This window comes from Phalacrocorax aristotelis, chromosome 6, assembly GCF_949628215.1.
Source record: "Phalacrocorax aristotelis chromosome 6, bGulAri2.1, whole genome shotgun sequence".
Classification (NCBI taxonomy): Eukaryota; Metazoa; Chordata; class Aves; order Suliformes; family Phalacrocoracidae; genus Phalacrocorax; species Phalacrocorax aristotelis.
The window spans coordinates 52,076,862-52,093,274 of NC_134281.1; the positions used below are offsets into that span (position 1 = coordinate 52,076,862).

The window sequence follows — 16,413 nt, forward strand, 5'->3', positions numbered from 1 at the left end:
CTCCCATACACCCAAACCTCATGCAATGTATTTTGCCCTTCGTCTCTAGTGAGATGCCAGAACAGCATGATTGTCTAATAATGTATTTTTGTCCCTTTATCGGTTTTTAACTTTTACCGTTGATATAAAAGGTAACACAGTCCAATGAAGGTCAGTGACTTACTAAAGCTCTAGTACATGCATCTTTCAGCCTCTCATTTAGTTCATGGGATTTTGAAAACTTAATTGTTGCTTAATCTTGAACTGAATTATTTTCACTCTGGTGAAAATCAGGAGTAGTTCTCTCGGCATGAACTGTAACACATCACATCAGCCGGTGTGTATGAAGAGAAAATCAGGCTCTGTCACTGCAGGGTGGTTGTGGAACTATTTGTCTTACATGGTTTAACCAATATTTGCATTCTCCAGCTTTGTTACATTAAAGCATCTTCTGAAGTAAATTTGAGGTACGCATGTATAATGGCATGTAGGGTTCTTCTAGCTTCTGAGATACTGAGAGAATTTTTGAATTTCTTTACAAGATCAGTGATATTTGAGTAAGCAAGTTTTCTCCATGAGTGGTGATCTAATGTGCCCTTTATCCTCCTTGTACACTCCTGCTCACCTGCTCTCTTGCTGTACTCTTGGCATGTAAGATGGCAAACGATCTGTCAAGTCTGGAGCTACGTGCATATGCTGGTCAGGCAGCAAAATGTCAAGCAAAATGTTGAATAGCTGAGTTGTGCCTATCTGACCTCAAATGTGGGTGCTGATCTGATCCACTGCTGGTTTTTCTCTTGGGGATTTAGTTACCTTTGAGATAAGAGACCGGCCAAGCACTTTTTCTGATTTTGTCAAAACCTGCAAATGCATACCTAAATTACCAGGAGCAGAAAGGAGGGATAGCTGGCAGATAAGTCACGTTCAAGTTATTAATAAAAAACAAAACCTGAAACCAAAGAAATAAACCGCCCAAAAAAACAATGTTAGCATGTTTTCAGCAGTGAGTTCTTATATTAAAGATGTTTGTTTCTGTAAATGTTACTTTTCATGTAACCTTGAACTAGTTAATGTTTATATACTTCCAACAAATGGAATTAAAATTGTGTAACATATAATTGTTTTTGGCAACAATTCAAGAAAAATCCTTTTTGGCTCGGAAGGATTAAATTCCATCTTAGTTGCTTTAAAGTGTTTTTCTGGCCATGCTGCTCAATATAGTTACAACTGTGAATTCCTGCATGGCCCAGGATTTGTTACAGAATTTACTAAAGCCAGCATAGATCCAGAATTAGAGTATTTCAGCTTACATTACTAAATGAGTCTCTAAGGGCATTTGCTGTTACAGTGTACTTAAGTACTACAAAAAAATTATTCAACACTCAGTTAGTTGGATCCTGTTGTCCTGTTCGGAAGAAATGAAGACTGCCAAGAAATGCTCATAAATGCTTGTGAAGAACAGGTAGTGCATTGACGTTCTTTCTTGTCAAGTTTTGTGAACATTGGTGACCATTCAGAAGAGGAGGATCCAAAGTCATGTCCCAGGTGAAGGAAGGTCAGGCAAAACTGAGCTGTAATACACACTCTTCTTGGTGGCAGCTGCCAGCTAATCAACGCATATATAATTTGTTAATAACTACAGTGTATGCTGTCTCTGGCCTGGGGAGAGTGCCTTAGAGGACGTAGTTTCATTATTTCCATTATTCATGGAACATCTTGTAATGCTAAATGATATACAAGCAGCGGGAAGATGGAAAACTCATCTCTGTTTGATCATAAACTGCAGAAACCTCCAGGGACTAATGAGTATAATATTGCTTCATGCTATCGCCTAGGCCCAATGACAAACAGAAAGTCCACAGCTAGATGCAGATGAGAAATCATCCATCTCTACTCTATCTTTGGTCTGACATTACAACTGAGTAATTGCAGAGGGTGAGCGGTGTATGTGTGCATGCACGTGCACATGCATACATGGATATCTTAGCTCTCGTACTTGTTTCTCTAATTTACAATCCACATGAAAATTGAGAGGACATCTTACTTCCATTAGCAATGTTATCATTGCCGTTATATACTGAACAAGTGCACTGTTTGTAGCGATACGAAATCTTTCCCATGAGACTCTCCTGTTTAAATAGCCTCCTTTTGTTTGAAATAAAAGACACTTTAAGTTTCATTTTTCTTTTACTCCTGCCTCCTTCAGATGTTAAAGAATAAGGTATCCTATTAATTCTGCTTGTAGGAATTCATTCCGCTCTCATAGGACCATAAGTGCATTTTAAACTGTGCATGTGTTGGGGGGGTATCCTCTGTTCTCTTTGCCACTGTGTGCCAAACAGTTCCACTACCAGAAAATGAAACATAATGCCTACTATATTTTTATCACACTTTCTAAAAGACCAGCCAGGAAACCAGTGCATCAGGAAGAAACGAGATCAGAATAAGAACCAATTGTTCTACAGCAGCAATGTGCTGCTATCCAACACCTTTTAGGTCTGGTTTCCAGCAATCTTAGCACTTCTGCTTCTGTTGAAAGATGACTTAGAGAAAAAATCTGTATGGTCAGCTCTGGATGATCAAAGCAGGATAAAATCAAAGGAAAAGCAATGAGGACATGAGTTTAAAAGAAAAGGATGGAAAGGAGGAGGTGTGGATAACGAGTTTCTTAACCCCATCTGCAAGCCCCAGTTTCAAATTTCCTTATACTGAACAGTTGAAGTGGGCTGTTGGCAATATGCGGTTTTTAGGGGAACGGTCCCTAGTGAGCTAGGATGTCTCTCAAAGTTAGGAGAAATGTCCTTGTGCTATTGACAAATTTAGGGTCAGATTTCTGTAGTGGCCACTTACTGCACCTGCAGATTTCTGGATGCATGGAGGCTCCTCGAGTCATGGTGTATATTGCCACTGGAGTCTGGACAGAGATTGATCTTCCACCCATGCAGGTATTTCTTCTCAAAAAGCAACTGTGCAACAAATAAAAAGCATTTTCAGATGCTTCTATCTCTTTATGTGGCTTGCTCTCCATTCATCTCTTGGTGCCTTATGCTTAATAGCCTCGCTAATAAAAAAAGAAAATCAATTTCACTTCACTAGATCTCCCAGAGAGATATCAGAAGTACGGTGGTGGTTTTGGTGGAGTTTATTCTTGAAGCTTTGTTATAAAAGAACTCCAGGCCTTACTGAATGTCACACCAAATACTTCTGACTGGGGATCAAGGCCCATACTGCAAGGTCCTTCTTCCACTCTGGTGCACACATTTCATTTGAATTCAGCATGTTTAGCATCTGCTAAATAGTCTGTCAGAAACATCCGGTATTTCCTCAAGAAAAAGTGTTCTTGCTTGGTGCTATAAGCTGTCATAAAATTGTAGCTAAAGCAATGATGTTTATCATGTTCTCTTACTTAATATATTGCAGTACCTAGGAGTTAAAACTCACTGGGGATTCAAGGGATGGGAAGAACATTCTTCCTCTGTCTTCTGTCCACTTTCCTTGTTTAGTTACAATCTTAAGCGGGAGGTCTGGCAGGTTCACCTGCCAGTTGACCCTGGCCAAGATCCGAAGGTGGCGCAGGAGCCACTTGCCCTCAACGAGAAGGACCCCCAGCACCTCTTTGAGGGGAACACCCTGCTGCAGCACCTGGTGTGCATCAGCGTGCTGGACGAGGGGAAGAGGAAGCTTGATTATATCCTGGGGCTGAAGATCGAGGATTTCCTCGAGCGCTGCCTCCAGACCCAGGTCTTTAGACTGGGCCTGGTCAAATCCATCCACCACACCCGCGTCCACACCCGCCAGCACCACATCCAGGTGCAGAAGCAAGTGGTGAACATCCCCTCCTTCATCGTGTGCCTGGACTGTCAGAAGCACATCGACTTCTTGCCGAACTCCCTGTATGGGGGTGGGGGGTGGCCCTGGCTGGGTGAAGGGCAAGGACACCAAGAAGGGGTGGCGGGGTGCCGCGGTGGGGGGTGAGGACAAGGAGGAGGACTGAGCACATCCAAAATCAGGGGTGGTACCTTGGGGCGTCACTGACAATAAATGGAGTTGTGTGTGTTGTGTCCCCCCCCCCGTCCCCCCCCCCGTCCCCCCCCCCCCCCCCCAAAAAAAAAGTCACCATCCCTGCAGGTGTTCAAAAAACATGTAGATGTGGCACTTCAGAGCATGGTTTAGGAGGCCTGGGGGTGTTGGGTTGACGGTTGGACTTGATGATCCTGGAAGTCTTTTCCAACCTTAATGATTCTATGATTCTAAACATACATCTGTTCAGTTTGATGTTTACTGAAGTCTTGGGATGCAAGATTCTAGGTTTTTCATTTTAGTGATCTGCTTTTGTTCTGCACTGTGTCTGTATTAAAAGCCTAGATGTTATGAAACATGGTATAGGAATCATCACAAGGGGGAATGCCATCATAGAGCAGAATAGCGCTTTCCGTCCACCCCTTCTTACCGGGTGTTCCTGGGAGTCTGTGTGTGCATAAAACCAATTCTGTCCTTTCTTCAGCTCTTGAAACAGAAAGTTTTGGTAGCCTCTCAGTATGTTATAAAGAGGTTTTACAGATAAGACCTCCATCTATCACAACTGAAAACATTTTACAGTTTATTAGACAGTGCAATGTGACATACAGCTCACCAGAAAACACAGCGACTAGTTTCTGTTGAGAATTTACATGTGAATACAAGATTCTGGTCTTGACAGTTTCCCATTCTTTGTTTAGTGGATGCTGTTGCTGCCATGAAGACCTTACAATTAAATTTTTAAACCTAGGACCTAGAAATCAGATATATGTTTGGGACAGATCTAATCCAGAATCCGTAGAAATTGATTTCATGTGATAGAAAGGTGAAGAAAAATTGCAAACCTATGCTTAAGTGTTTTATTTCTCTTCCTTACTGTATGTATTTACTGCCAGCTACTGGTTAGGGTTAAATACTTGCCCAAGGCCATACAGTTTGCCAGCAGAATAGGTTATAAATTAAATTACTTGTAAGACATGTTCTTTATATGGGGCTCTGTTATTTGAGTGGCACAGTCCTTCTCACCCTGAAGTTCTAAAATTCAGAGATTTTCACTTATTTCAACTTTTAATTTGTGGTCATGTTAAGCAGTAATATGGACTGTATAGAACAACAACAATCTAATTAGGATTTTTTTTTTCCTTTTCCTCCTTGCAGCTCTCCAGAATGTTGGCGCTTCTGTAAGATGATGTATTCTTTTTAAGTCTAGTGACTTCAAGTTCAAAGTTTGCATCTGCTCAGAATAATATTCCTGGACTATTGCCTATTACTCATTCTCTCACAATAGCTTTGCAAGCAAGTATCATGGGTCAGGATGATTTACACTTCCTTGAAATTAATCTAATTAATAGATAATTTTACTATTGTACTTTCTAAAAAGATGATAAAGTTCAACAATAATGGACTCTACTATGGATTTTTCTATCTATTAATATCATTATAGATCAAATTTGGCGATGAAATTAAATCATAGATGGGTATTAAAAACCTTTGATGAAATTGTAATTTTTAAAAAAATCCCATTCCGGTACTCTTGTAATTGTGCAGCAAAGAAGGAGAGAATAAAACGAATCAAACGTAATTTATTCATCACTAGACAATAGCACAATTAAAAAAAATCAAATTTTGCTTTCTTAGTGATGCAATTACCTTACCTGGTTTGAATCTTAGGTAATTTGAGTAACTGACAAATTCTGAGCTGCTTAGCATTTTGATCAGATTGTTTTAGACTTTGTGCCTTACTGGACTATTATTGTAGCATTTCTTTCCCTCTGATGCAATTTTTAATGGGCTTTTAGTTCAGCTTATTGACCTTGTTGATTCTTGGAGCAGCTTGTTTGCACTTGTATTAGGTTTATAATGTCGTTAAAACAAAAGCAAACCTTTTACCCCTATATAACGGAATAACAACGTTTCACCCCAGTCAGCAGCCTGGCGCACTGTAGCATGCTTTTGCTGCAGGTAGTGAAGGGTGTCTTTTAAGGTCTTTTTTTTTTTTTTTTTTTTTTTGTGGTGCAGAGGAGATTCTCTAACTGACCTTGTGTACCAGGACTGTTTTTTTAATTGCTGTATGGCTGCATAGCTGATTTGTCAAAACATCTCTAATTCTCATTTCTCCTAGGTCTCCGTGCAGTAAAATAATCCAGTAATTTATCCATGATTTTTGCTCTGTATAAATATCATGTAGACAATCTGTCCTGTGGTCAGGGAAGGCAGAGAAAACTCTGCAATTTTTAACCAATGCAGAGCTTTCCTACAGATTTCTGTACCCTTTGGATAACCAAAGGGAAATACTTTGGGTGTAAGAGAGGAGGCTGCATTACTTCTCCATTTCTATGAACATCCAATAACAAGGAGAGACAAAAGTGAAAGACAAGCAGCAAATATCTTTCTGTACCTATTGTTATTTGAGCTGATTTTATCACGGCCAGCTTTATGATGTCACAAAATCTCTTTATCCTTTCACATTAAAGGGACATGTCAGCTGCTGTCTCTTTGAGTTGACAGTATGAGGCTTTTAGGAGATGACAGCTCTGGTGCTCAATATAAAAAAGGCACAAGGATAAAATAAAATGTGCATAACCCTAGTATTTTACTTCATCCTCTAATGCTTTGCACACTTCACCCTTCAGTGGACAACATATGACATTCCTTTGTACAATTTTGGTCAACATTTCAGAGGCTAAATCATTTATTGTGAAAATTCCTCTTAATGTTTAAAAGCATAGTGAATATCCTTATGTAAAGTGACCTGACTGTTGGAGGTTTTCTGTCGGTACAGTCTGCGCACAATATGTTTCCTTGAGATACTTCCCAGGTAATGTGAGTTAAGGCTGGCCATTGCAAACTGTTTTTGAAGGAGTGTTTAAAGACTTAAAAATAGATTGAGATACTGTTTTCAAGACCCATTTCTGTAACTTCTTTGTCAGAAATGGGAGAGCGCTTTCCAAAAATCTGACCCTAAAGCCAATAGCTCCTATTCCAGCTGCCGCAACCTCTTCTGTCCTGCCTGGCATTACTGAGACCTGAGCTTTTCTGAAAGTCTTTTTGTAAAAGCTTTCTGAAGGTTGTATGGCTCCTGCAGTTAATACCAAAGCTGTAGTTACAGAAGACTCCAGGAATGTTATGCGATGTAAAAAAATATAAATTATCAATTAGACAAGCCCTAGAAAAACAAAGGAATCAAGCGGTCGCTGTGCTTGATATACTGGCAACTTATCAGCTGGAAACAAATGACACAGGAGTCATCAGAAATCTAAATCAAATTGAACCATGAAATACCTTAGTTCAGGGAAGATTCATAGCTGATACACGCACACTAGTGAGATCCCTTTTGAAAGACTGAGTTCAATGCCTATAGTTAAGGAAGATGACCTGAAGGCAGAAGAACAGGGGTTGAGAAGCTACTGTATCACGAGAATGGAGGCCCTGCTTATTGGAAGGTACAAGAAGAATTTGATTCAGTTAGCTTGCTAAAACTCATTGAGAGGAGATACATCAAAGGTAAATTTCTGAGAATGGATAGGATTGATTAGATACGTTAAATGCAGTGTGTTGTTTAGAAAACAGCTTCTAGTCTACTGGCCTTTCAGTGAGATTAATACTTTCTAGGTGAATACATTATGAAAAGGTGGTGCCCCAGTAATCCCCCAAAGCACATCCTTTCCCTATAGCGTTATATACTTCCAACTGTGTACTACTTGCCCCTTCATGTGGTCTAAGTGGAACGGTACTTTCTTTTTCTTAATACAACACCTTTTTTCTTAACACAGCACCAATCAAAACATCTGGATCTCAGTAACAAGGGCTTAAAAAATATTAGCAGGGCTGAAATACAGCACCCCATGACCATTACAGCAACCACAGGTGTGGTATCATAACAGAAAAACAAAAGCCAAACAACTACAGGAAAAAGGGGCACGTGCACTGGTGTGCAGAGGGAAAGTGACTGTTTCCAGAAAGAGAAAGCATATTTAATATGACAAAAAGAAGAATTAATATGAAATTAAAGATGATGTTCTGAGAGGGAATTTAGGATGGAATTAGTCAGCTTGACAGAGAAGTATGTATAAATGAAGAATAGTTAAGTACCTGATTCTTAAAAGCAATTATGAAAGGAGAAAATGGCAGGAAGGTTTAAGACTTAAATGAGAAGCTGGGGCATAACTGTAGAAAAATATGGGATTAAAAAATTAAAGATGGCAATTCCTTAAGGTCAATAAAAGAGGAGAATTTGAAAACAGTATCGTTGGGTAGCAAGAAGTTGCTGGAGCAGAGGCACCATCCAGCACAGCAAAATGGGGAGTACCTTGTGACTTTCTGGAGGATGAGAGTATCCAAGAATGGCCAGAGGGTATGAAATTAGATGTTGTGGCACTCAATGAGGTAATAAGCTTTCAGGCAAGATGAAATGGAGTAAGACCAGCTGAAACTCGACTGGTGACATTTGTGGTGAATGCTGAATAACCAAGAATGAGAAATTGAAAATATCGGGATTTAATGTCTTGGAACATTAACATCTGAAGTTGGATCTTCTAGCCAAAAAGCTTGTTGGAGTCCCAACAGACCTAGGGTTTAAACCAATTAAATCTATTTCCTGGCACTGTGGGGTTAGTTACATGTGCAGCAGCAAAGAAATTGCAAAGAAATATTCTGATTGCTCACATACGCTGTTTCTGATTTAATGAAACAAAGTATGTAAAAAAACTATCAAAAAAGGAAGGGCATCATTAATTTTGGCATCTAAAATCAAATGAAAAATGATCAGCTGACTAGTGATGTGCATTTTGTTCTTTTAAATTCCTCAGCAATGTGTGAATGTCACATTATAGAACACTTACAATGAAAAAACCTGGAAATAAAGTAAGTTAGGATGGATCTTTGTGTTCCTCCGCCGACTGGTAGACAACTTGTCTCATTAATCTGTATAATAGTGTTAAGTTAAACAAAACAGAATTATTTGTTGAGATTTATGGCTGAAAGAGGTTCACCGAGAAAATCTTCTACTGCTTTTTTCAGAGCACTGGGGTAATTTTTGTGACTTGTAGTGATTGGAACAGATCATAAACTCTCATAACTTGTAATGACCGTACAAACTACTACAAACCCAAATATTCTGACAGAGAACGAGGGCACCATGAAAGGTGGTTGGTCACATGTGGCCACAGGACAGTGGGCTACTCTGTCCTGCCCAGGTTTATTCTTTTATGGCACTGCTGTTTAAGCAGCACCGGGGTAAAGCTAGAGATAAAACCTGTTAACTGTTTCCTAATAATGAAGACCTTTGAGAAAAATAATGGAGAATATTGAAAACAGACAAAACAGTAAATATAAGAGTGACATTACTGCATTCATCCTACACGCTTTTTGAATATCATAGATCCTAGATGCTCCAACATTAAAAATGTTTCTTTTTTAGAAATAACTGAGTATGATTCTAGTTCTAAATGAACTTTAGGAAAACTCAGCTTTGCCTGGTACTTCCAAAGGGTCTTGGGGCATATTATTTAATCTCTGTGATGTTTCTGGCAGCTTCCCTGACGGAAAAGAAAGCACCCTTTTGTAACCTCTGGGACATTGCAATGAGTTCACGAGGGTCTGAGTGGCCTTATTCTACTGCTTTAGACCAGAGTGTTGTTAAAGAGAATTGAAAATAAATGGTCTCGGGGCTGTTAGTGTGTGGGAGACATTTATATCCTACAGAAAGCTATGGGCAGAATCTGCTTCCTGCATCAGCAGCAAAACTGAAGATGAGAACTTTTTTCTCATATCCAGGTCAAGGCTTGCACAGCTGGCAATTAAGGAAGTTTCCTGATGGCTGTAAGCTGCAAAGACGCAGTATTTGGTCCCACAGCCCTCGACAAGATCATTCAGGAGCTAGGTTTTGTGATGCCAGACTTAACACAAGCGGTAGTTGAGAGATCCTGAGTTTGCAAATTGAGTAACTGATATGCAAAGGCACTGGGAAGGATTAAAAATGAAATTTTATAATAAAATATTTTTTGTACTGTTCCTTTTCAAATTTAATTGTGCTTCTGGCTTTCTCTTGCCCTCCTTTAAACCAATTAGAGATATCTTTAAATGAAGGAGGAACCGGATTCAACAGCTGTTTTTGTTCTGTGCAAGCAGCTAGATATACTGGGATAGAACCGAGTACCCAGGCAGTAGATTATGTCTTTGACTAAAATACTTGGTAGAAATACTTGTCTCTAATTGGATCAAGTTTTGCTGTTGTTTGAAAACAATATGCGCTTGTGGATGTTAGGGTACAGACAATGAAAATGAGGAACAGAGGAGCAGTGCCTTGCCCAAGGTCAGGCAGCAGAACAAGAGCCATCTGTGCCCTTCACATAGTAGAGGTGCATCCTTTGTATCATGAGTCCATCATGCCTTCTAGAGAACAGTCCACAGACTGTATGAGGCTTTGTTGCCACTGTAATTTTCATTTAGAACCATACAAAAAGTAAGCTCTATTTGAACGTTTTGGGGGTTTTTACTATTTTTGTTTATTTCTTGCATGCAAATAAGTAAAACATGCATGAAGGGAACAGGGATTTGGAATTACTTCTGACACCTTACAGTCCCTCTATATTCCATGGACTAAAGGATGGAAAACTGCTAGGTGCATGTTTGTGTCACACTTCTTTCATCAAAGTGTTCTGGATCAGCTCTACTAGACTGGCTAGGATTGGTTTCTTTTAAGTTTAAGAAAGCCACAGATAGGATATATTCACCTTTTCACATCTAGCACTTTTAGTTTTTAATATAGATTCATGTCCAAATGTATTTTTATCTAAGCTTTATTAGAGATTGATAATCTTCTGTATGAATTTTCCATAGGGCTGTTGTGCATGTGCTAGTTGATTGATGCATTTTCATATGAAACACATGAAGCAAAAATAAAAGCACAGACAATCCAAATCAGTTCAATTACACTTGCAGATTAAAATAGAACTGTAATATATATCTATTTTATCAAAATGCTAACTCTATGAATTTTTGATCTGCTTTAAAAATGTAAATCTTGGATTTGATTAGATTAGCTCTGGAGTAATCTACACCAAATAAATCTGTCTTCCTTTCATCTGATTTGTCAGTGTTTATAGTAGGTTTGTACACATGGCTTTCACCATTATTTTCTAGGCAATAAAAGCAGCCATGCAGAAAAGCCACCCATAAATGTCAGAAAACAGAGATATTTTGTTGCATTCCAAGGGCTTTGAAGGTCAAGTTCAATTCAGTTAGCTCACCCAGCATGAGAGGAGTGTGGTATGATGATAGAATGTGTGTTTGGGTAGGATATATATGTTACTGTCCCTATACTATTCTATCAGGATAACAGATCAGTGAGAGATTAAATTTTATTGCTTGGAAGAATTTCTTTTGGAAAACTATCAATTTTTATGATTTCCTCCAGCTCCTATTGAGATGCTCTGCAGAAATAATGAATCCAAAGAATTTATAGCTTTTAGCACAGTGGAGATTGGCTCCTGATTGTAGCTTTTGGGTGCTAATCTACTGCAGGTGTACCACTCAGCTGCGCGTATTCACAAAATAGGTCTCAGATCATGGATTTTATTGTAAATGTGAAATTGTATTTTGCTTCCTTCTGATGAAAAATAGTTCACATAGAATTATTTTCCTAATTCTTAGAAGTGGAAGGTCAGCACAAAAGGCAAAGATTCCCCACTGTGGTTTTTGGTTTTGTCAGAACTGCTGAGGAGTCTGTTCTGCAGTGTCCCACCAGGGCTTGCCACAAGCTCAGTGCTTCATGGACACCTTTTTTTTTTTTGTGGGTTGGTTTGTTTTTTTTTTTTTTTTTAATAAAGAGAAGACATGATCAATAAAGCTCATAATTAAAATGAGGCCACTGTCTTGATCAGTGCTTTTACTGAGTTTCAGTGCCCTGATTTAAGGAGCTCCCTAGTCAACTGAGGGATGTCATCAACTTCTTGTGCAGTATGTGAGCAGTCATTATGTTCGGTAACTATAATGGTGCATATTCTTGCTATCTGGAGAGCCTCCCTTGCAGTAACTTCTGATAATCTCTTGCTCATGTTATCCTAGGATCAACAGCGAACAGACTCCTACATGTAGAAGAAATACCATTTCACTCAATGGGCAAGAAATATGGTTTATGTTCCTGCTGGTTTGCAACATTTTCCTGTGATTGTATCAGTAGAAGCAAGTAAAGTAGGGTCAGATCATGCTAGTACTTGAAAGGAAAGTCTCTGCCAAAAATGTACCGGCCGTTCTCCCCTCTGTGTCAGTACGGATGCCGCATTGCTCAGTGCAGCCCCTCCTACAAATGAGATTTAAAGTGTAGGCCTGCTATTTTTCATTTGGATCATAACATTGCTGGGTCTGCCCCTATGAGCGTACAGTGTTTAGCACGGTTGATCTACATCCTAGATGGAAAGCTCTATGCTGTAGTGCTGTGATAATAGTATGATCGTTAATGTATACTATAAAAAGTGCCTTACTGAGGTCTGCACACCTTTGTCAAAAACCAACCCCCTAAAAAACCCTAGAAATTAATTCAGTGTGTATCCTACAGATGGTATGTTGCTTTTGCACTGGAAAAATGAACTCATCAGATAGAATGAAACAATGCAACCATCCCAGCAAATACCACATCCTTCACATGCCTCTAACTGCTCAAACGTTTGCTGTCCTGAAGGGTTGTATGCCACAGAAATAGTTTAACATCTACATCTAAATCTTGGCTTTGAACATCTCTTCAGAGATGACACAGTCATGCTGGTGCCTAGCTTCTTTATCAGCCCTTTATAAATTTTTTTTTCCCCCCAAAGCCCCTTTTTCTAATCTTCCAATAGAGAAAACAGCATAAAGAAAAGAACGAGAATTAAGCAGGGAAAGTGTGTTTTCCTCACTAAAATAGTATGTTCACAGCTATATGGCAGAAAATTTAAAATCCCATTACAAAATAGCTGGTCTCAGCCTAGACTTCTCTGTAATTAGGTCTTGCCTTTTATCAGCTATAAATGATTATGCCTATTGAAATGTTACTTTATGTGCCAGAAGCAGAAAATGCTTGAAGGCACTGAATAATAAATTTGCTTTTCTGACGACATATGTGCCAACCACATGTGATGTAGGCTAGAGCAGGTTTATCCAAAGAAAACAGGAAGATTTTTGTGTCTGATGAAGGGAGAGGGCCTTGCCAAAACAATTTGGAGCCTGGCTTATTGTGGGTTTATGTAAAAGGCCGTCCACAGAGGCAGCTCTTGTGTTCTGCCAACCCAGGACAACGTGGCTACAGCACTGCTGGAGAATCTCTTGGTCAAATAAAAAACAAACAAACAAACAAACAAAAAACCAAAAAAACTCACCAAAATCATCTCTGCTTAAGAATATCTTCTTCCTAATTCACTGTGGTCTTCCTTTATTTGGGGGAAGACCAGTTTGAAAAAACTTGTCTTGCTGCTCTCTGAGTCTGGACCTTTTCCTGGTGGCTGTGAAGGAAGTTTCTAACACTTATATGCAGTACTTGTAATTTCTCATATTTCAGAGAAGAGCCAACCATTCAGCCAGACCTTGAAAGAGCCCATATGCCTCCTCACACTAAACCGTGTTTGCATCCCTGCTACTGGAACAAGACATTAATCTGCATTGTGTTAGGGCGCACCGGCTGTCTGAGGGCGCCTAACACAAGACTAAAGTGAATAACGACCACCTGCTTCTGTTTCCCTTTTCATGCTTCTGAACAGCAGGTGCACTGCATACACTGTGGCAGAGAGCACATCCACAGCAACTTCCCAAAAGTGCTGGCCTTGCAAAGAAAAGTATGGATGAAGCTGGTGTGAAGGGCCAGAGCAAGACTCCTGCCAAGTGACAGACCGGGCAAGATCTCTTTGGTCTTCCAGTGTTATTTGGCCTTTAGAAGGAAACTGAGGCATCCGGCCAATTTTTGTTAGCTTCAAGTCCAGCATGACAGTCAGGGATCTTTGCAAAAGAAAATTCGATGGAGGAAGTTTGGGCTTGTCCAGATGGTGGTAGACAATTATGTTTCACTTGTGTGAATTTCTGCTTATGCAGTTTTTGCTCTGTAGCATTAACTTTCCTCCGCAGGTAGAAGTGAGCTGCAGGCAAGTGAAGGTTTCCAGCAAAAGGCATTTTATTCACAGATGTGCAGCCTGATAATACTGAGAATATGGGGTTGTTACAATATTTTATTTACTTTCTTTTCTTCTGCCCCTGGGCTGCTGTCATATGTTTAATTTTATTTGTTTGATTTTTTTTTCATTATCTAGAAGTTAGTACTTCCGGAGGTTACATCCCAGTGCAACCTATTGGTAACCATATAGGTATGTGATTAACATCTATTCCTCTTGCTGTGTACCAAATGCACTGATGATTTTACTGCCAGGGGCAGAAATTGAATTTATCTCACTTCCACTTTAGAAGCCATCATATTCCTTTTCCTGTGAGTTTTTGAAACAAGAAAGTGACTATTTCTGATATTTTGTATAAAATAACAAAGAAATGCAATATTCTTTTAATAACTACATCTTTTTTCATATACAGAGATCTGCAGAGCATAGGTCTGCTGGTATTTTATTGTTTTCTAAGAATATTTGTTGATTCATCTGTGGGGCTTCTTGCTGTTGCTTTTCTTCTGGTTTATGTATTTTTTCTCTATTTTTGGTGGAAAGTATCAACTTTTTGAAAGGGATTTTTCATGAAAATGTCGGCAGCTATAGGGTGTCTTTCAGAATACTTGTGAAAACCCCTCAGTTAGGGAGTCATGATGTTGCCTATCATGAATCTTTATATATTTCTATAAAGGAGAGAAAGAGGTCATCTATGTGAGGTATATCTGGCAGGGTAAGAGTTAATACTCGCATATGGGTGTTTTTTTCTTTGAACTTTTTCTCAGCAGGTGAAAAATAGCTACAATCAGGCGGTGCTTCAATAAGTAGTAACAACCAACTGCCAGGCTGAAAGATCACAAATTCTTGTACCAGCAGTTCTATTATAGGGAAGCGTACGTCAGCCTGTGTGTGTGTCTGAAAGCTTGCCAAGCTATTGATAAGAAGAGCTGGGCAATAATCCAGAGTGAAAAAAAATAAAAGCACCATGTGAGAGTTTTACAGCAGAGGCTTTTTTTTTTCCTTTTTAATACTACTTTATCATGCAGAGACTACATTAATATTTATATAATATGCATCTACAGCTATTGATGAAGTTCACCCTAGTTGTGAAGGACATCAATGAATCAGTAACAGCAGTTTTAGATTAAATATTCTTAACAGATCTTAGAGTCAACAGTCTTATTTCAAGTGTGTTTCTCTGCCATGGGCATTTTAATGGGCTAGATCTATTAAGCCGCTGGACAGCTTTCAGTTAAATTATAAAATGAAGTAGCAGACTGGCTAAAGGCATGCCTTACTCAGAAGTTTAGGTTGCCTTAGTGGTACTGTGGCTTTGTGGTTTGTGAAAATTGGAGCTGTGCTGATGATGTGTTTGTGCCTTGTTGGGAGTAGAGGCTGTTTGCATAGGGAACCCCAGGCCAGAAGTAGACTGCTGAAGGAAACACAAATTCAGCCTTGAGTAAGCAGGAAAGGAGCAGGAGAAACTATTACAGGATATGGAGAACTCAAAGCGCCAGAGAGCCTGAAATCACTTTAAGGGATAAGAATATATCCAGACAAAAAAATGCTCCTTCTTATCAGGCTTAGAGTTTAGGGCAAGAGGGAAGAGTGATGCAGATTAATTCCTGAAATCTGGCAATGCTTTGCAATTTGAAGGGCTCAGGATCACTGGGAATTTTCAGAAGTAACAACTTCTTGTGTATGATGGTCTATGGGAGACCTTCAAAATACTTCAGTGGCTATTCTTTGAAACTTTGAAGTTCTTCACCTTACATAATTTCATATTATTACCCAATATGTTTGCTATTTCTGACAGGAATCCTGTATGCAATAAAGTTATGCAGTTACCTGAGTCTAAATGTCAATAGCGACAATCCTCCTATACGTAAGCAGTGAAGGCTTTTAATATAGACTGCTGCTGCCGCCACATCAATTGTTTGGACAATACTGTGCTGATTCCTGTTTTTGTTCTTTGCTCTCTGCATTTTCTGCAGATTCTTGGCTTTAATGAAGGAGGTGTTTGAATATTATTTTATTTTGCTGTGAAAAACACTATGTTGAGCTGTTATAAACCTAGATACACCACCATTCGTATGGGACTGCATTGTGAATCATGGTGAAAACTGAATGATGTAACAAGTTTTCAACAAATGGCAACAACAAAAGAGGTACAATGAGCTGTGTGCTTGAAAGCTCTTCAGCTGCCTTAGCTATAAAAAGGCCAGAGCTCCTACAAAGGAGGCATGGAAGAAGTAATATGTCTCCTATTCACGCTTTCTCAAAAAACATAAGCTGTGAACAC

General features: G+C 39.2%; 2 protein-coding genes across 5 annotated transcripts in view; both read left to right on the forward strand.

The window, feature by feature from the left end:
• The window catches only part of ST6GALNAC3 (ST6 N-acetylgalactosaminide alpha-2,6-sialyltransferase 3), a 227,148-nt gene that overhangs the window by 81,561 nt on the left and 129,174 nt on the right, over positions 1 to 16,413 (forward strand). The gene's annotated exons all lie outside the window — the stretch shown is intronic.
• Positions 2,853 to 3,973, forward strand: RPS9 (ribosomal protein S9). The gene is given in 3 exon segments (XM_075095397.1): positions 2,853 to 2,924; positions 3,400 to 3,879; positions 3,881 to 3,973. Coding segments are annotated over 3 exon segments (645 nt in total).